The sequence below is a fragment of the Manis pentadactyla genome, chromosome 8, assembly GCF_030020395.1.
Source record: "Manis pentadactyla isolate mManPen7 chromosome 8, mManPen7.hap1, whole genome shotgun sequence".
NCBI lineage: Eukaryota > Metazoa > Chordata > Mammalia > Pholidota > Manidae > Manis > Manis pentadactyla.
Window position 1 is genome coordinate 9,287,062 of NC_080026.1, and position 22,035 is coordinate 9,309,096.

Genomic DNA, 22,035 nt, shown 5'->3' on the forward strand with positions numbered 1-22,035 from the left:
TAAGGCCCTTAAAAGAATCATGGTAAATTTATGTGAAAGTTCCCTGGAGTCATTTCTCCAATGGTAACAAAAAATACCTGAGTTCCTAGGGGGCGACAGTCCCTAATACCATTGTTTTTGAGCATTGGAGCCAAGAGCCCCTAGTTACAGAATTCACTCATTTCTTCCTGGTATTTTCAAAGTGTATGATGTTACTTAGTAGGATTGCTCAGTTGATTTTCGAATGGAACTAAAGAGGGACAGTTAGGAGAAGGTTAACTGGAAGCCATTTAGACTAGGATTTTGTTTTATTTTTTCTGTTCTCAGGTCTTGGTGATAATGTCTCTGTTCAGGCCTAGCAAAACAAAGCTGGCCTTCAGCAATTTTTCACCTCCCCTTTAAACATTTTTCTTTTCCACCCCAAGTAATCCATCTAGGGATCTTGTATCTTCATGTTGGGCTTCCTGCCTGTATTAAGGTCTGTATTTAGTTAGAAACCTGCATTGAAAAAAAAACCCACTGATTTTCTGTACAGTGTGAATAACTGATAATCAGATATGCCTCTTGGGATATTTGCATTGTAGCATTAATCCTGATGTAATGAGAGTTGGCTGGCGGTTGTCCTGTGATAGCACATCCACATTGGGATGGGATGTATACATTTAAAAAGATTATTTAACATGATACACTTTTCAAAAGCCAGATTCTAAGAAAGTTTTTTCTCCATTACCAGCTGCATAAATGAGGTGAGAATCTGTAGCTACATTTGATCCGTTGGAGTTTATTTGCTTTCTTATATGTTACCTGCATTTTCAGTAGAATAGTACCAGCAATCTTGTTTGGAGGAATGAAGAGTGTCTATTGCTTTCTCACACGCTCCAGTTTTGGCTAGCTTTATTTGAAGAAATTTTTCTTTTGAAGGTAATCAGAATATTTTCCTGATGTTAGTAATTGTACTGTTTAAACACTTGGTATTACAGTTCTGTGAAATTTTCTGAAGATAGAATATCCTTTATTTTCCTTCCTAGATTCGGCATGCTGGGGTTTTAGTCATTTGAGTCGTCCACAGAACCATGTATATCACTCTAGTTCTGTTACACATCTGTCATACCTGTTCAAATGCAGCCTGGTTTCTCTGCCCTTTCTATTTCCTCTTTTTGATGCAGCCCAAATTCAAACGATTTATGTTACTTTTGTGTGAGCTTAAGATTGATGTAATTTGGAATATTGCCCGTTATTTTCTTTCCCCTTACACTCAAAGTGTGGTTGTTTGTTTTCACTTAATTAGCAAATGTTTATTGAACACATTTCAAAAGAAAATAATTTGAAGCAATTGAAACATGAGAACTGCAGGAATACGAGAGAAGGAAAGCTTTTAGCTGATAAAGAAAGAATGAGCAAGATCTGAATAGGCTCAGCAGAGCGGCAGGGGGCGCATGGCGGACGGAACCGTCATGGAGGCGGAGGGAAGGGCATCCATCCTCCAGGGGCCGGACTCATGGCTGCCATTCAAATCCTGAGAAGTTTGCTGTTCTGAACTTGCAGCTCATCTTCTGTACAATGGAAATATAACTTGCTCATTAGATTATTTTATTGTTTCCTAAGGCTGCTGTAACAGATTACCGCAAACCCAGTGGCTTAAAAAACAAGACATGTAATCTTTCACATGGAGGTGAAAAATTTCACTGGGTTGAAATCAAGGTGTTTTGGCAGGGTCACACTCTTTCTGAGGCTTTTGGGGGGAACCTGTTCCTTGTGTCTTCCAGCTTCTGTGGCTGCATCATTCCTTGACTTGTGGCCACATCACCTGAGTCTCTGCCTTGGTGGTCACACTGCCTGTACCTCTTCTGTTTGTGTCAGATCTCTGCCTGTCTCTGTTTTATAAAGACACCGTGATTGAATCTAGGGCCAACCTGGGTGCTTCCGGATAATCTTCTCTCAATATCTTTAAATTAACAGACATCTGTAAAGATTTTGCCATATAAGGTAATATTTACCAGTTCTAGAGATTAGGATCTGATGTCTTTGGGGCCATTTTTCAGCCTACTGCAAAAATTAGAAGAATTAAATGTAGTAATGAAAAAGGTCTCAGATTGAGACTTGCAGAGATACAACTTCCTTTATTTCTATAACTTGAATTAGTTTTTTTGACTCTCTCTTTCCTGCATTCTTAATGGCAGACAGTTTGATTTTCTATTATTTGTTTGCTTTATGGATTGTTGTCAGTCTTGTTGGGGTAAATAATAAATTCAGGTAACTATATGCTGTTTCCTTAGTGGTAGAGAGAGGCAACAGATACAAAGAAAAAAAGAAACATAGGTTGGTAACACAAACAAGCAAGCATCTTGCCCTTATATGTTGAAATTTTCTCCCATTGTAGTTGCAAAGAATATAGAGTACTTAGCTTATAGTGTGTTTAATAGTGTGCCCTGTGTTTCGTAAGCCTGAGAATAACAGCTGGGTTTGTGTAGGAAGTAGACAAAAGTAAGGATAGAGAGATTGTCAGGGATGCTGACATCTGAGTATCTCGGACTGCTGGACCGTCCCTCAGCCCACTTCCTTATGGTCTCCAGAACTCACGAACGGCAGCACAGCCCTTCTAAGAGCTGAGGCAAGGAACCTCAGTGTCTTCCATAACTACCCTCTCCCCTACATCGCTTAGCCAGGTTGTCAGCAAAGCCTGTTGGCTCTGCCTTCGGGATCTGTCAGATTCTGCCTCCTTCTTACGCGTCCGTCCACTGCCACCACTCTAAACCAAGGTGCATCCTCTCTCTTGATAATCGCGGTACTCTATGAAGTGGTCTTCCTCCACTCTTAAGCCTTTTAAAATCAGTTCTCCGCTCAGCAGCCCATGTGACCCAGTGATAACGTAAGTCAGGTCGTGTCATGTTTCTGTTCAGAATGATGTCCCACCTAACTCGGAGGAAAGCCCAAACCCTTCCTGTGAACTGCAGGGCCTCGTCCAGCCCCGCCCAGCTCCCCAGCCGACGTCTCTCCTCTTCTCGTTCTCTCCCCTTTGCTTGCTGAGCTGCAGCCACACTGACCCCCTTGCTGAACTGCACACACACCAACTTACTTCTGCCTCAAGGGCTTTGTTTTTGTCCCTCCTCTCGAAAGCTGCTTGGCTCCCCTGCCCTCTTCTCCTTTGGGTCTTTGTTCAGACATCTTCTCAGCGAGGCCCCCTGCCCCGGCGAGCTGTCGGGACGGATCCCCCGTGCCCTCCCCACTCCCTCTGCCCTGGTCTCCTGTTCTCCGTGGGGTTTGTCATCGCCTTTTGAGATTTGCGTTTGATTTATTGAATGAACGCTTGCAGCAGTGATTCTGACTAATTTGTTTATTACAGACTTCCAAGCCCCAAGAGGAATGTCGGACACTTGGAAGGCCGCCCATAAAGAGTTGTGGAATGGGTGGCTGGATGAATAAGTTATAATGGCCAGACTGCAAAGTAGGAAGTAGGCAAGCTTTTTGAGGAAGGTTCATATTGATACAGATGTTTTATGAGGTTTGCTATAGTATCAGTGTCCAGGTTGGATTAGAAAAATGAGGAACTAGAGGTTGGGAGACTAGTTAAGATAAGGTGAAGCTCTAAATTGGACTGGTGCTAGTGGGAGTGGGTGGGGGCTTATTGGCTGTATGAGAGACGCTGAGAAGAAAAATCCCTGCTATCTGGAGATCCCGGGTGGAGGGTATCGGAGTGGATGTTCAGAATGGTGTAGTGCAGATAGGAGAATTTAGGGAAAAGGAGTTTGAGAGCACAAAGGAAGATGACTTCGTTTCATTTCAATTTTTCTTAAATTTTGACACAATATACCTAAATAAAATTGACCATTTTATTCATTTTTAAGGATATAGTTTACTGTCATCATATACATTCATAATATTGTGCAGCCGCTATCCATCACCACCATCCATGTCTGGAACATTTTTATCTCCCCACGCTGACAGTCTGAACCCGTTAAACAATAACTCCTTATTCCTCTCTCACCCTAGTCCCTGGCAACCACCACCCTACTTTCTGTCTCTGTGTGATCTGTCTATTCTAGGTATCTCATGCTAATGGAGTCATGTAATATCTGTTCTTTTGTGTGTCTTATTTTACATGACATAATGTCTTTAAGGTTCACCCGTGAGGTAGCATGTGCCAGAATTTCATTCCTTTTTATGGCTAAATATGTCTCCACTACATTTTGTTTATCTGTTCATTTGTTGATGGGCATTAGGATGTCTCCACCTTTTGGCTACTGTGAGTGAACATTGGTGTACAAATATCTGTTCCAGTCCTTGCTTCTTTTGGTTATAAACTCAGAAGTCAAGTTGCTGGGATCGCTGTATTTTGAAGAACTGCCATGCTGACTTTGGTTTTAGATGACCTGTTTTTGAGGTGGAGGGAAGTCCAGCAGTCAGCACTGCAGTGTGAGTGAGAGGAGCTGGAGCTGGAGACTTCACTTCAGGGAATTTGACTGATGTGACGGCTGAAGAGGAGGAGTGAATTAGTTTCGAGAAAAGGGGAGAAAAAAGTTGAGCCACGGACTGCATCTTAGGAGGGAGAAGGAGCTATGGAGCTCCTCAAGGAGGCAGAAAAAGAACAATCGGAGTTAGGAGCGGAACCTGGAGTGTTTATACACACTTAGCTCAAACTCATCCATATTCACTGAGCTCTCTTACAAGAGCTTCCTTTCAGATGAATAAGCTTCTGTTTAAGAATGACATTACTGTAAGGGTTCTGGTTTTGGAGGTCACAGATCACTACTGAGTGATGAATTTCTGAGGCACAGATACTTTTCAAAAAGGTCCTAGAAGCACCTAAAGAAAGCAGGATTTTCCTATGCCTTATTTGGCTCTTCTCCCTTTACTGTTTTGCATGAGTAATTTCACAGTTACTTTCCTTTTACCTTTTATTGAACTATGACATACCTTAAGGGAACCACCCCTATGTGGACAGCTCCGTGAATGCTCAGATATTACATATGTCTGAATATCCAACACCCAGATCAGGAAACAGTATTTCCCATACTCTGTGGTTTCCCCTCAGACCCCCCTCACTCACCCGCTGTTCCCATTATCTTGGTTCCTGACATCATGGGTTTATTTTACCTGTGTTGAACCTTATATAAGTAGAAGCATGTAATCCTATGTACTCTTTGTGTCTGACTTCCTTCAGTTAATATTATGTTTGTAAAATTCATCCATACCGTTGATTGCATGTTGTGTATATTCCACTGTGTGCTTTTATACAATTTATTTATTCATCCTCATGTTGATAGGCCTTTTGGTAGCTTCCAGTTTGGGGCTATCATGAGTAGTACTGTGGACATTACATGTTCTTATTAAAATGGGAATTTTGCATATTGTAGTCACCTCCTTAAAGTTGTCGTTGCTCATTGCATTGAAGTACCTTTCCTCCTCAGCGTCTTCTCACCCTACCTAATTATTTTTATTGTTCATACAAAATATATATGCCTGAGCATTTGTTTTGAAAGTATAAAGTGACATAAGAAATTAAGTTTCTTAAAAAAGTGTATGTACTTACATTAAAATTTTTCTCTTAAAGCATGTATTTTAATTTTTCTCAAGTATCCAGATTATATATCTTAAATGCATATTGAACCTGTCAAAATTCTTCATCTCTTAATGGGGTAAATTGTTCAACCTTGAGGCAGATATTTTAATTTTGGCATAGTGATGAGTTGGAGAAAAAGAACAGCTCCCATATTCTTAATGCAGATTTGTTATCAAACTTATAATTTATGTAGATATAAAATGAGATTGAGAATTAGCAAAAAGTGCATTTTATGTCATTTTTTGCTCCATGTTACAGTCTGCTTTGGTATAAAAATCAACATTGCTAATTCAAAATTGATGAAAATTATATCAATCTGGCTACTTCAGAACTGAGTTTAATTTTGCTGTGTTTAATAAAAATACATACATAATATATTTTATGTATTTTTATGGATATATACATCTATCTATCTATCTATCTATCTATATATATATATATAATTTCTATCTACCTGTAGAAAACCTATACATCCATCTGTTGACATTCTTACTGAAACATTTTTTTACAGAAAGAACAATAGAAGACCATGAGCTGGTGATTGAAGTGCTGTCTAACTGGGGAATGGAAGAAGAAAATAAGCTATACTTTAGAAAAAATTATGCCAAATACGAGTTCTTTAAAAACCCAATGGTAAGTGAAATCCCCATTAATAGTTATGGAAAATAAGTGAACCAGTTTAATGTTATTTTATATGAAGAAAAGAGTCACTGTAAATAAAATACAATTCCTTATTTGATAAGTTGTAGGTAAGAATTCTGGTCCTTTAAATTTATAGTCACATTTCTTCTTATGCTAACAATGATTAGTCATCATAAGCAGAGAGGTCCAGATACATGGTTTTGGGAAACTATTCCTTCTTTTTCTTGCTTTTTAAGGGAACAAAAAACTATACCATTGATTTGGGGAATGAGTTATTAGACATCCTCAATTGGTTCCAAAATATTACACTTCTAACACTTTTCACAGAATTTAGGAAATTTAAATAAGAAGATTTCTGAAAAACAGATTGATAATGGTTGGGAGTGTTTTGAGGTTGACATGAATCTTGCTGTTCTAAATTATTTGTTTTCAGTTCAGTAATTACTAGGCAAAGTAGAAATAAGATAAAGACCAATGCATTATCTAGTAAATACTACTTTTATTGTAGTTCTCTTTAAAAGAAAATAAATGTATGTCACATTCTAATGAAGACTAGGGATCTGGAGAAGTCAGAATAGCCTGTGGGCTCATTATTTTAAATTGTTTTTGTCTCTCTGCTGTACCATATTTTTACACTTAGTTTTGGAAAATTGGATTAAAAGAATCCTTTATGAAAAATATATGATACACACCATAATAGAATATTTTCAAACCCTGAAAGACCTCTTACATTCTCTTTTATTTGAACCTATTAATAGAAACATAATGGGATGATCTTTGACAAAGAACAGTCCTAATAAAAATTAAATAGAGTTCTTGTTGTGATTCTTCATTAAAAGCAAGAACTTAGAAGTCATATTTAAAGACATATGGTTTAGTGCTCGTTTTTAGTTTCATAGGTATTTTTTTATTTAAACAAGGCTATAAATTCCTTTTGTAGACCTAGAGCCGTGATTCTCAGGCTGGAGTCGGGGGCGATTTGACAGGGTCTGGAGGCATTTTTGGTTGTCATAATGGGGTTGGGAGAGGTGGGAAGGGCTGCTAGTAGGCAGACGCCAGCATGGACGCTACACGTGCTATGATGTGCAGGACAGTCCCCGAAATACAGTATTACTAGGCCAAATGTTAATAGAGCTACTGTTGAAAAACCCTGTCCTAGAGGACGGTTAGTAGTATATTTTTTTCCAAACTTGTCTACTCATAAAAATGACCTGGGGGACCGGGAAAGTGCTTGTTAAATACAGGATCCAGGACTTACCCAGACTCACTGAATTAAACACTCAAGGAATGAGGCTTGGAATTCCTCTTTTAAACAATGGCTCCGAGTGAATTTTCTGATTACCCTAGTTTAAGTCCTGGCTCCTCTACACTTGGGCTGTGCCCTTGGGTGCGCCCTTCCCTACGAGAAGAAGGACTTGCCTGCTAGAGTGGTTGCAGGACTCAGACAAGAGAGGTGGGAGCAGGCCCACTGTCAGCCTGAGGGCCGTGTTCTGGAATTTGAGGTCTGCAGAACTCTGCCTGCCGTGGGGCATGGTGAGGGTGTTTGCTGATCTTGGGGCCCTACCCTACTGTCTCATTAAGAGAACCTGAAGGTAGAGCCAGGGTCTGGCATTTTTAAAAGCACTTTGGGTGAATTTTCCACACACTGATTTAAAGAACTTTTCGTTTAGGTTACTATGTTGGTCGTAAATGAATCTTTCCTAGCATGGGTTTTGGGGTAATGTAACCTCCATCTTTTCGTCAGTATTTTTTTCCAGAGCATATGGTGTCTTTTGCAACTGAAACCAATGGTGAAGTATCCCCCACACAGATTTTGCAGGTAAAATATATTTTCATTAAAATATATAAGTAATAGCATAATAAAGGTAAACGCTAAGGTCTCTATTTATACGTGTGCAGAGTTTGAAATGCTATCCCTTGAATGATTAATTTTTGGTGGTGGTAAAACTAAGAAGAAAAGAAAAGAATTGGAAAGAAAAGGAAAATAAAATTGAAGAATCCATTAAGCCAATAAAGCTTCCTAATAATGTTATTCTTCCAAATTTCGGCCAAATGTCAAATGATTTTAAGCATTTAAAAAATGTGTATCATGAAAGGAAACTTGCAGAAGTTGCCTCTGGTATGTGTTTAAAGATTATGGTAGTCTTGAAAAATCAAAATTCCCGGTAAATTATAGACATTTTACTAACAGATATTTAGCATTAACTTTTATAATAAATGCCCTCAATCCTATTTGTGATAAAATATTTAGCAATTAAACAAAAGGAGAAAAATATATAGAATATGTCTGTTTCATATGCTAACATTTACAGTAACTATGCTGGAAATACTTGAGTATAATTGTGAAATATCTTAGCTGAATTAAGACTATAATTATTTTAGTTAAAAATCTCCTTAGTTTTGCATTTGTTGGGCTCATTTCTTCCAAAATGGCAGTGGCTTTAGGTGGTCATTTTCCAAGACATTGTCATTACAAAAAGAATTATTTCAGTTATTTTATTCTTGATAGACTAGAGATTTCACATCAGAGGCTTTACAGTGTACAGGTTACTGTTGAGCAATGTCTGCATAATGGTGGCTGGCTGATCTAAGGCCCAAGCATTCCCAGCCCACTCAATATTCTCTGATCTGTAATGAAGAAAACTTTTAATATTTCCAGTATAGATATTGCTTTAAATATATTGGTATTTAAATACATTGATAAACATACTGGACATCACAGATTTGTTTTCCATGGGCTTTTTAGTACGTGATATTTCATTTTTGTGCTTCAAAATATTTTAGAAATATGAATAGTCTAAACAGATTTCCCTAAAAGCTACTGTATGCTACTGAGTTTTCAGACACCCCATCAGAATCAGGGTGATTGGCAGCAGTGCCTCAGGACACCAGCTCTCAGTGCTTCAGCTCTGTATTATGACAGGGTGTATGCTTGGAGTTTTTCTTCTGCCTCCTTTCCAAAATTCTCCTATAGTACAGTTATATCACTTTAATGTTAAGTTAAATTATAACAAGAAAAAGCATAGCTTTGGAATCAGGTGGCCCCGCATGTGCCCCTGACCTCTTCTCTCCACTGAGGCAATGTTTCCACTTTTTAAAACGTTTCTTCTTTTTCAAGTCTTCTTCTAGTGTGACCTCTGTGACTCCCTTTTTAAAATTTAATTGGTTTGGTTTAATAACTTGGAAAGCACTCAAACTAAAAAACCTACTGGCCTGTTTTGCATGTCAATTAATTAATATCTGTAGCTCATTAAATTAAAAAAATTTTAGTAATGTACTTAAAAAAACACAAATATCTACTATCATATCAACATGTCCCTGAGTAGCCTTTTAAACTATGCTGCATTGTTTTAGCTAATAATTTCTCTTACAGTTATTCCACTTTGCATTTGTTTGTTAGGGATTCCTATTTTCCTCTTTTAATGAGACACTAATGCATTTCCACTGTCTTATTAAAGATGCTGAGCACAGCCACTCAGAGCATTTCTTTTCAGTCTCATTTTCCTGACCAGCACATGCCCACTGTCTCAGTTATGACCGTGTAACCAACTATTCCAAACTGGAATGGCTTAAGTACCCACACATGTTTTCACAACAGTTTGGTGGGTCAAGAGCTCGGGAAGGATCCACATGGTGGGTCACCTCCCAGGCACATCACAGGACCTTGAGGATCCCCTTCTAAGGTGGCTCTTCACTACATGGCCTCTCTCTGCCCACACGGCGGCTCAGGCCCCAGGGCTTTTCCAGTTGCACTGGGCTTCTCACCACATAACCACCTCAGGGCAGTCATATTTCTTAGGACAGCCAGCTCTCAAGAGTTAGTTAGAACTGGCTGATTGTCACGTCTGCCATATTCTATTGATCAGTGCAGTATCTAGCCCTGCCCAGACCACCTCTTCAGAGTTCAGTGGCAAGATCACGTTGCAGAACAACAATTGTGTGGGATGGAAGATGTTGCCGTTCTGTTTGGAAACACACCCTGCCACGCCCACCAACAGTGGAGAACCATAGAGGACAAAGAGATGCTTCACCCTCATTTAGGAGGTGAACTTGGCTCAACTTTGTAATAACTGAAAAACTGAAGTCAGGATTGTGGTCTTACTTATACCATAATGAAGCTGAAGTTGGTGGGTTCTCAGGAACATCATAGCTAAGGATGGAAAGTATCAGGACTTAACTCCATAAATGAAGTCCCACCTTTTGAATGGGCAGTCAAATAGCTTATGGTTTTGGTGTTTGGCTCAGTGCGGATCAATCTGAATGTATATATTGTGAACGTATTTTCATTTGGAACTTGCCTCAGGTTATCAAAAGATGGATTAATTTTCTGTTGTACCTATATTATCATTTCTCTAGTGGTATATAAGTGGTATTGACACTGTTAGATTTTACATGTTTATATTTGACATCTTAACATGATTATTAATAAGGCCACAGTATCATTGATTCAAAAGCATAATGAGAGTGCCTAATTTTTCTTACAGATGTTTCTGAGTTCAAGCACATACCCTGAAATCCATGGCTACTTACATGCAAAAGAGCAGGGAAAGAAGTCCTGGAAAAAGATTTACTTCCTTCTAAGAAGATCTGGTTTATATTTTTCTACTAAAGGAACATCAAAGGTATTTGAAACATGCATGATAGAATATGAGTCATACATAACTTTAAGTTAAAATAGGTTTGACTTTATTACTTGATCTTAAGAGTTGATAACTTTTTAATTCTGAACCCTTGCCATAGTCTGTTTGAACACTATTCAGCTTTATTTCCCATCTAGTTTCAGCATACATTCTTTGATGGAATCTAGTTCTTATTTCAGGACTGCATACCTTGCTCATTTTGTCCCCACTATGAATTCACCCCCTTTCTCCTTAATGTAGGTTGTAGATTTGGGGGCCAGACAGTTCATATCTTCTCTTTTTATCCCAAGTCATACTATCGATCTTTCCCACTTCTGAACTTCTATAGATGTGGATTCAGGTAGTAACACTTGGCTGAGTCCATAATCACTCTTTAATTCCTTTGGGCGGTTTAGTGTTGTCTCCTTAGCTAGACTAGTTCCTAGAGGAAGTTATGTCATGATTCTAGTGGATGTATGTGTTTGTGTGCTTGTGTATATATACTGCATATACAGTTACTTAGACACAGGTGTTCATACCCGCACACATAATCACATGTACACGGAATTCCCACAGTGCTCAGCTTTATGTTGGCTGTGCTTCTGTAGTCTAGTCAATGTCGACTCTGCCATATGGTCTGTGTTCTATAAGTGTTAGCACTTTATGCAATTCACTGATATCTTTGAAGTAAAACTACTTTTTAGAGTTTTTATGAGAAGTGATTTGAATTTCATTTTCATGCATCTGTTGTCAGTGACAACAATGTTGGTTCTTTATTGGTAATCTGTTATTTTCCTCTGGCTGTTTTTCAAATGTTATTATAATCATTGATGTTCAGTAACTTCCCAGCTGTACTTTTAGGTGCACTCATATTCTGATAAATACTGTTCGATTCTCAATATTGCATTCAATCCACAAATATCAATTTTCTTTTATGGTGGAAATGTTCATCTGTTGTTTATTTCTCATTCTCATTATTTGATCCTTTAAATTTTCAGTAGGATTTTTCTGTCTTGGCTATAGTCATGGGTCCAGGTGCCCATTTGCCTATGGCTACCTTTCTCTCATCTCCACCTCTGGGCCTTCTGCTCTTTCTCTGCGTGTCTCTTATTGACATCACTGCTCACCAGGATCATCTAAGATGACTTCATCTTGACATCCTTAATTTTATTAATCTGAAAAGTCCCTTTTTGTCCAAATGAGATCACGTTCACAGTTTCTTGGGGTTAGGGCACGGGCATATCTTTTGGGGGGCTATCATTCAACTCACTACAGGAAGCCAGGGAAAAATTTTGAAATGATCAAGTCATAAGAAGATTAGTATGGCTATAGAGAGTTTAAAAAAATCAAGAAGAGAGAGGGAAAGAAAAAGAGAGTGAGGAGAGGGAAACTAGGGAGGCAAGGAGAGATTTGAAGAGGGAGAGAGATGGATATTAATTGATTAGAGGCACAGGTGCTAATTAATTAGATGGTCATTCTAGTAATGCACATTCTAGTCTACACATCTAGAGTGTAGATGGTGGCATTTAATGTAAGCTGAGAAGTAAAGGGGAAGAAAGGGTAGTTGCAAGATTAAATGGCAAATATTCAGGTTTTGCTGAAATGATAATGAAAGGAAAGGAAGCCTTTAAAAGTGTTCTTGGAGAAAACAAGAAAGAAATAGAAAGTGATTTATTAGAAAAAAAATGGAATAAGAGGTTTGCTAGAAGGTCACTATCTTAGTAAGATGATGATCTTAGTTCTGTTGTGCTGAGGTTCTAAAGCATTTACATGGAAATTTCCAGAAAACAGTTGATGATGGAGACCAGATTATTTGGGTAGTGGTCCTAAGTGGAGATAAGGAGCCAGAACGGAATAATTCTTGACTCTTTCATGTATTTTCCCAAGAATTTTCCCAGTTCTTGCACAGTTTCCTCCTTTTTCTCATGGATAGTTTTCCTTGGTTGCTATTTGTGTGTGTGTGTGTGTGTATGTTTCCTTGAGGTGTGAGTGGTGGAATGCTCCATGGAATGGGGCTCTGCTAATTTAGTAATGCATCCCTTAACAAATATTTTATTTTTAAGTATGTAAGTGTTTGACCACTCATATTCTGTCATACGACGCATTTAACTCCTACAGATGCATTGATTTTTCTTGAACACTTGAACTAGTTTTCACATTTTTCCATCATTAGTAATATTAGGATGAATAACCTATTTTGTGATTAAGGTTTTAACTTTTTCTTAATCATTTTAATGAGGTTGCTCTTTTCCCCATGTTCCGAATGTATGAAATTACCTATGATGGTGTTTAAACGAATGCATGCTGAATCATCTTTTTACTTTTAACATCAGAGAAAAGTGGCCTCTAAATCCAGTAGTAATGTTTATCTCTGGCTTTACCGGAAAGATAGGATAATGTTTCTTTAATTTCTAAATTCTTATTTCTTCAGCAGGCTTCTCATTAGAATCAGCCACCTGTGATATTTTGCTTCACTTCTCACCATCCCCCTCCCACCTGTTTTGCAGGATGGCTCTTACCCCTCCAGCTGAATCTATGCTTTAACCCTGCCATGGTCTTCCCCTTGCCTAGGCAAAATCATCAGCCTCAGATCTCTATTCTCAGCCCATACTTGAGCTCTTTCAACAAAATGTCTCTGCTTTTGCTGTGCATTAAGACATAATATTCTCTCTAGCCTGTGCTTCATGGACTGATGATGTTCCATAGTCTATGCATGAAAATGATTTTAAGTTCCCCCTCCAAAAAGAAAGTTGAGGTATTAAATAACTTCAAGGACTATAACCCAGGTACCAATTATGTAGGTTATCTAATGTCTAAGATGATATTTCTGCCTGGCAAGGAGACCATTTTTTTGTCCTTTTTCTGTGAAAAGGGTATTGATTTATTTTACTTTCCAAAGATGGAGGGGGGGATTGAAATAACTAGTGCTACAAGCCTTGGAGATGAGACTACGGCTTGTAATTACAGGGAAACATCTGAGTACCCTCCTTTCCATCTCCCTTCATGTACACATGTTCATGCTTAGCCTTTGCTAACCATGCCAGCTCGGCCTGGAGCCTTACAGTGTCTTAAGCCTTGATATGTCTGCAGTAATGGAACCAAAGTCAGTCAAGAGAAGTTACTCATCCTTCCCTTTTATGGCCCTACAGTGTTTCTACTTTTCCCTTACATCCAAATGACTCAGCTGCACTGGCTTCTACAGGATCAGTGGACGAGGATGGTTTTATTCTATCTTTGTTGAAATCAGACATTTTTACTAGCCAAATAATTTCTATCAAGGAATAAACTTTTATACACTTGACAATAAGAGTACCTTTCTTTTTCTTCCTCCCTTGTTCCAAAGGCCTTAGGCTGGGTCTCTTCTAACAATTTTCTCCTCTGCCTTCTCCTCTCACAGAGTGGGAACTGTAGTCACTCTTTAGATCAAAATGCCTAAGAGCAGTGACAGTGACGGCATCTCTCACTCTCCCAGTCATCAGGGATGGAATAGCTTTGCTGCTAAATGACTGAAATTTCTCTTGTTTGCATGGGTTGCTCAGGTTGCTGGATGTTCTGTTTTCTTTCTTTTCGTGTTGGTGGAGAGCGCTGCTTCTCAGCTTCCAGTGCCTGGGAATCATCTGGGATCTTGTTAAAATGCAGATTTCGCTTCAGTAGGTCTGGAGTGGGCTCTGAGATTTTACATTTTTAATAAGCTCCCAGACAAGGCTCATGCTGCTGGGCTAGGACCACACTACCAGTAGCAAGGTTTTAATGAACAAATGCATTTTGGTCAGTTTTGATTATACATTCAACCCCAGAATTCAGCACTTCTCCAAGTTATTAACCTATCCCATCATAACATGACCCAGGGATTTCCCACGACCGGCTCTAAATCTCACGGATTTTCCAGAGAAGAATTAGCCGTTTGAGATTCCACTTTGCCTTAAAAATTAGACACATTCCACTGCCAGGTAATTTCCCGGCATTCATCTGTACAGGCTTCCTTCTGTTTGCAAAGGAGGAGAGTCATGGCGCCTGTCTCACTGCTGCTGTGACGTGCTAGGTGGTACATAGAAGTGACAGATGATCTTTCCTGAAGCAGGAATCATCATCAGTTTCTCCGCTTTCTTCCCTAGTTGCTTCAGAAGCTCAAAACAACCTATTTCCCTTTGTTAAATTACCATTATTTGAAACCTGGATGAGGAAAAACTCTTCAAAAGCCATTTTTGCTTTCTTCTCTCTCTCAGATTCCTTGAAATGGCATTTAAAGAGAATGATTTTAAAAAAAAAAGATGCATTATTTTATATATTGGGAGTTAAATTATAAACAAATTGCCACTCCTCAATTCAGTAGTAATATTGTATGAAGCTCCTGATTGTTTAAGGATAGCGTGTCTTAGTTTTTCTTCCCTCTTGTTACCATGATATTATTTGGAATGTCTTTTTCCAAGGTACAAACTGTGTGATATCATAGAAATACAAAAGCGATAGTGCAAACATATGCATCCATTTCAACCCTTACATATTTTCTTTCCTAAGGAACCACGGCATTTGCAATTTTTCAGCGAATTTGGCAATAGTGATATTTATGTGTCACTGGCAGGCAAAAAAAAACACGGAGCCCCAGCTAACTATGGATTCGGCTTTAAGGTACAGGCTTAATATTTTGATAGATGAATAAAGCAAGCCTCAGTCTTTTAGGTAAGCTTGAGTTTCTTTAATTTCTTTTAAAAAGGGACCGCTTCCTCTTATATGTAGGAGAATTTTAGTGGCTTTTATTTCAACAGGTGTTACCTTCAAGATATGCATTAACGATAAACAATGTGCTGTGGCCTTCTAGCCTAACAAAGCAGGAGGGCCCCGAGACCTGAGAATGCTCTGTGCAGAAGAAGAGCTGAGTAGGACGTGCTGGGTGACCGCGATTAGACTGCTTAAGGTAATCTCCCTGCAGGCGTAAATTTCCATTACATGCTGTGAGGACCATGAAAGTTTGAAAATATCTGTATTTCAAAACACAAAGACTCAAGTATGCTTCTGCGTGCGTCCAGGAGAAAGAAGAAAGATCACCACCACCAAATGTGTGTGTGTTTTCTTTCTTTATCTGGAAGGTAAACATTTGCAGAGTGGACTGGAATAAACATAATACATTTGTTTTTTTGTGTGTGGAGTCAGTATGCCACTTTTAGAAATTTTCTGACATTTTTTTAAGTATTACTTATATAGCTGGTATAACTGATTGAAACGTAGCCTATATAGGACTCAGTCTTCATTTTTTAAATTAAACAATTATTTAATTAATTTTTATTTTTTTGGCTTAAAAAATTTTTTTTATTAAGGTATGATTGATATACACTCTTGTGAAGGTTTCACATGAAAAAACAATGTGGTTACTACATTCACCCCTATTATCAAGTCCCCAACCACACCCCAATGCAGTCACTGTCCGTCAGTGCAGCAAGGGGCCACAGATCCACTATGTGCCTTCTCTGTGCTACACTGTTCCCCCCGTGATCCCCCCACACCATGTGTACTAAACATAATACCCCTCAATCCCCTTCTCCCTCCCTCCCCACCCACCCTCCCACACCCCTCCCCTTTGGTAACCACTAGTTCATTCGTGGAGTCTCTGAGTCTGCTGCTATTTTGTTCCTTCAGTTTTGCTTCATTGTTGTACTCCACAAATGAGGGACATCATTTGGCATTTGTCTTTCTCTTCCTGGCTTATTTCACTGAGCATAATGTCCTCCAGCTCCATCCATGTTGTTGCAAATGGTAGGATTTGTTTCTTATGGCCAATCAGTAGATGAATGGATAAAGAAGATGTGGTACATATACACAAAGGAATACTATTCAGTCTTCATTTTAAAAAATGTTGCTCTCAGTCCAACACAAAGTGTATTTTACAAAGCGCCCACCTGGTTATGTTTAGAATAGTTGTTTTACATTTCATTTAAATACTGTACAGATTGCTTTCTGGTTTAAGTGTAACTCAACTTATTCAATAAATTTTAGTATAGATATATTAATTAAAACATCTACCTTTGCACTAAGTAGAAATTACAACTTAAATGAGCATAATTTGTTGGTGGGCATTTTGAAAGGAGTAAGAATGTTCTAAATGGTAAGTCGGGAAGAGAGATGTAGAACTGATTTCTGCCAGACTGAATAGGAAACACTTGTTTATTTTTAAAACTTGTATGCTAGTAAATTCAGTACAACTTTACATTTACAATTATGAAATTATCAACCATTCCTTTTGAAGAAGGGCAAAATAATCAGAATCCAAATTATTAGCTGTCATACCTGGTTTGGAAGAAAGTTTTGCTTTTTTATCCTTCTATTGTTTTAATTGCAGTGAAATTCACATAACATAAAAGCAGGCAGATTGACTATTTTTAATGTGAACAATTCAATGGCATATAGTACATTCAAAGTGTTATGCAATCAGCACCTTTCTTTAGCTCCAAAACACTTTTATCACCTCAAAAGGAAACTTCAAGCCCACCGGGCAGTTATTCCCAGCCCAGGGCGACCATCAATCTGTGTCTGTCTCCATGGATTTACTTATTTAGATATTTCACAGAAATGAAATCATATGTAACCTTTTGTGTCTGTCTGCTTTTACTTAGCATATTGTTTTGTGGCTCATCCACCTTTTGTAGCATCTATCAAATGGGTTGTTTGTACGTTTTGACAGTTGTGAATAGCGCTGCTGTGAACATGTGTGTATGTGTATTTAAGCACCAGTTCTCAGGTTTTTCAGGTATATACCCAGGAATGGAATTGTTGTTCATATAGTAATTGTTTGTTTACCTTTTTGAGGAATTACCAAAATGTTTTCCATGGTGGTTCAACTACTCCACATTCCTACCAGCAATGTATGAGAATTCTAATTTCACCATGTCCTTGCTCACACTTGTTATTATCCTTTTTTTAAAAATTTTAAAGAATCATCCTAGTGGGTGTGAAATGGTATTGGAAGAAAGTTTTCAAAAATGCTTAAAGGAAGCTTTTGGAAAAACTGTAATTTGCTTCCTTTTGCTGTTATGGCGGAGAGCCAAGGAGGTCACCTTTTTATAAGAGATTTGTCCCAAATAGCATACTGGTAAATGGCTGTCAGCTATCATCATTTGGTTTCAGTAAAACTTAGAAGTCTTGGTTCTTTGAAATCCTTATGATAAATAATCACTCCTATGTAGCTCTCATTGTCATAAAATGTAAACAAGAGAAAAGAAATTTAGAGTCTTGGGAACCAACCAATCAAGGAGCAGAAATGAGGTAGCTAGAGATGTGCTCTGGAATCAGCTGAGGGGCATCCTCACGGTCTGTGTGCCTGGCCCCATCCTTGGGGACCCCGATTCAGTGGGTGAGTCCCGGGTGTCTGCCTGATTAAGAACCACTGACCTCATCCAGACCTCTCCTTTCACAGATGAAGAGGCTGGCACCGTTTGGAAGGCTTTACGCCATTGCAGTTGTAGGGAAAATTGTAGAGAAAATACCCTGAGGTCTCTGGTTCTCCCTCCCCTTCCATCAGAACTCTGGAAATCAGGCCAGGTTGGTAGAGGAGACCCTTTCCAGTCTGGTGAGTCAAGTCTTTCTCCCTCCTAACTTGGGCTCAAAGTCAGATACCCAACAGAGGAGCAATTGGTAAGCGTACTTTCTTGAATCAGTCTTTCAGTGAATCTAACACACCACTGATCTTACTAGATTACTCAGTTATTTTGGTCTAACTAGAAAGAAAATAATTATGCCAATGGAGTTTTATGATGCTTTCGTGTCCCTTAAAATTTTTATTTTCATTTAAGTAGTTATTTTAGATTTATTTAGACCGATAGATCTAGATTTTCCTCATTTATCAATTTTGTGCATGACACGAATATATACATATATATGATTGTATGTGTGAAATAAATTAGCTTGGGTATCTTTAAAACTTCTTCATATTCTAAGTCTGGCATTTCTGAATCCTTTTCATCTCAGAGTCATGGATACCCATGTTTTCCACAGACTGCAGCTCTGTGGCATCAGGAGCCTCAGGGAGGCAGAATTTCTCAGACACGTGCCCTGCCCGGGTCTGTGGGGCTGTCTAGCCACTGACATCCCTTTTGCAAGGGTTGATGCTGATGATTTCTTGATCCCCTCAAAGATCGGGCAATGGCAAGTCAAGTGGTCCACAGGGAATATAAAATGCCTTAGATTATAAGACATATTTCTAGGTGTTAAAATTTGAGAAGAAATGAGTCTGAGAATTAATGAAATAAACGAAAAGCTTTTTTTGATGACTTCTGTATCCAGAGGGCTGAGTTTCTGGAATTTTGTCCCTTTATACTTTTTTTTTTTTTGCCCTTATCTGACTCTTCTCAGAGCCTCTTTCAAGTCACAGATGCGTGGTTTCTAAATGCTCTGTTGTATCAGTTTCCTATTGCCTCTGTAACGAGTTACCACCAGCACAGTGACTTACAGCAATGCAAATTTATTGTCCTACACCTCTCTCATTCAAGAAGTCTGGATTGGGTTTTATTGGCCTCAAAGCGAGGTGTTGACGGGGCTTCATTCCCTTCTGGAAGCTTTAGGGGAGAATCCATCTCCCTTGCCCTTTCCAGCCTTTAGAGGCTGCCCGGATTCCTTGGTCAGACTCGTGGTCCCTTCCTCCACTTCAAAGGCAGCAGTGTCTGGCCAGGTCCTTTCTTACTGCCGTTTGCCCGGTTCTCCCCCTTCTGCCTGCCCCTTTCCCTTAGAAGGATATTGTGATCACATTAGAGCTACCTCAGTAGTCCAGGATGTTCACCTAATTTCAAGGTCACCTTATTAGCGTGATTAATTCCATCTGCAATGCTAATCCCCCTCTGTCAGGTAGCTTGACATATTCAAACAGGTTCTAGGGAGCAGGATGGGGACCTCTATAGGGGCTGTTACTCTGCCTAGCACATCCACGTTCCCTGCTGTGTCAATTGTGGTAAAGCTTTTGCAGGTAAGGCTGGAAAAGGGAGGCAGGCAGGCATCAGTGAGGACTTTTTTCCTGGAGCTAATGAGAAAGCACCAAATGGTATCAGAAGGGAAAGTGATATGACCTGTTTTACACTTGATACAGGAAGCCAGGGCCGGCCCGCGCAGACCCATTTGAGGCCCTCTAATAAGGGGGTTTGTTTCTCTTAGCAGTTTATGATCAGTGGGGCACTTGTTTTATCCCCCTGTCTGGTCCAGCTGGACTCACCTGATGTTAGAGGTATTTTTGGATTGTCTCCTTTGGTTGTTTATTGTGTCATTTCCAGAGCTTATCTTTGTACCTTGGTGGGGAGGAGCAGGCAGAGACTAGTCTGTCACATTGGCTGGACTGAAAGCATCCCTTTGGTTTTCATTGTATATGACTCAGTAGATGGAGCCTCCCCCAGGAAGCTTTGTTTTATTTCCCCTTTTTTTTTTTCCATATACACATACAAACTCTTCATATAGCATCAGATGAAGATTTCTTGTTCTCTTTGGAGAAATTCCAGTTACATATAGAATCACAGAAGATCTGAGACTTAGGAAAGGGGAGATTTGCTCATGTACAGTGTCCTGGTTACACGTTGTCTGCTGCCCTTCCCTTCAGTGAGAGCTTTGTTGGCTTCTCTGACCTATTTTGGTTACTTCCCTGCTCCTTCATAGGACAGGGAAATGTTAGGGTGACCCACACCCTGCCGCTCAGCCAGAGTTAAGTGCCTACTAAAGACCTCCACCAGCACAGAAGCACCCACCTAACACCACAGGTACCAGGGACAATACGTCTTTGAAGAAAATAGTCTTATTAGTAGGTAGCAGGCTTTTTACTGCAGATAAATAAAAGGTTGTACTTTGTGGAAGGGTTGGTTAGAGGTTATTATATATTCTCCAAAATGAATTTGGCTAGGAATTAAGTTCCTCTGTCTTCTTTTTAAAGTTATTGTAGGCTTAGATTTGATTTAAAGTAAATTTCATTAGGTACCATTAATGTCAATTAAACCTTAAATTAAAAAATAATTTTTAGAAGCTGGGAAATAATTGGATAAAGAAGTCAACACAGAGAATTTTAAATGAGTGTGGGTTTGCATTCATATTAAAAGCAAAATTTTGAAAATAGTGACTCTCCTCACCCACCCCTCTGATTTTCTGCCTAATATATCCACTTTGCTGAAATTGCTTTTAAGGAAATAGTCGTTAGAGAAATAGCCCTGTTGGAATGTTGAGAGAGCATTCATCCTAAGGATGAGATTGGATTCCATGGTGTCTCTTCCATCTCTTTTATATAGGACCTACTTTTAAGTTCATTATAGCTCTGTGACATGGAGGGAATTGTAGAGTATAGCCCCTGCTCCCTACCCCCAAATGCCCATCTGTTCCATTGGTTTCTTTTTTTTTTAACCAAGTGCCTTAAACAGAAGCAGGATATCCTTGTCTTCAGATAGTGAACTCTGCAAGATAAATGTGGTCATGGCACTTGGCATTCTTAATGGTTCGCAAACAGATAATCTAGTTACGGTGCAGACACCCTTTCCAAGTGAGGCCTGGCAGCCCAAGTCTTATGATGCTACCTCCTCAAAGTAAAGGTGCTATAGCTTTTATCTGCTGCCATTCATGTTGTATTTTGTGACTCTTTGAAATCAGCCTGATTTCTTACCAATTTGATGTCTCTGAATTTAAAGCCCAAAATAAAACAGTGTCATAGCAGTATTGTTACCAATTTTATTTCCCTGAATTTAAAGCCAAAAATAAAACAGTGTCATAACAGTATTATTACCAAAGGATGATACAGTGTCAGGAATCTTCAACATTGAGCCAAGTTTATGGTCTTATCAATGAGACAATGCAATTCATCGACCAGTCATTGAAGAGTTACTGTGAATTTTACCTGGTGTTGCTTAGGATGTGTGTGAGGTTTGTGGAGTCTTTGTACCAGAAAGCCTGGCACCCTTCCCAAGTGAGCTTTCTTATGACTAGGTGATATGTCACTGCAAATGGTTTTGGTGCTATTGGTGCTAAGAAAAGATAAGTAGCGAAGTCAGTTCCAGATCTTTACACTGGGGAGCTAGACCGTAAGTGTGGGTCCAAGTGAAAAACAATGTCTTTTTAAATGTATCATTGTCAGGCACCAAAAGCTTACCTTTCAAAATTTTGGTTGCTTTATGTATTAAGGAAAGCTTATAACTTTTATTTTCTATGTTGATGATGTATACTTAATGCAAGTAATGATTTCATAAATGAAGTGTGTAGTAGAAATGGTGGGAATGTGTCCCTATT

General features: G+C 39.0%; 1 protein-coding gene across 4 annotated transcripts in view; it reads left to right on the forward strand.

Annotated features, from left to right (window-relative positions):
• GRB14 (growth factor receptor bound protein 14) overlaps window positions 1-22,035 on the forward strand; it is a 104,426-nt gene that overhangs the window by 73,157 nt on the left and 9,234 nt on the right. For 3 of the 4 annotated variants that reach the window (XM_036884269.2, XM_036884266.2, XM_036884270.2), the window contains 5 exons: window positions 6,051-6,172; window positions 7,926-8,000; window positions 10,666-10,803; window positions 15,319-15,429; window positions 15,620-15,715. In XM_036884269.2, the coding sequence (XP_036740164.2) occupies window positions 6,051-6,172; window positions 7,926-8,000; window positions 10,666-10,803; window positions 15,319-15,429; window positions 15,620-15,715 (542 nt within the window). The remainder of the gene's footprint in view (window positions 1-6,050; window positions 6,173-7,925; window positions 8,001-10,665; window positions 10,804-15,318; window positions 15,430-15,619; window positions 15,716-22,035) is intronic. The other variant, XM_036884267.2, reaches the window with a different exon arrangement.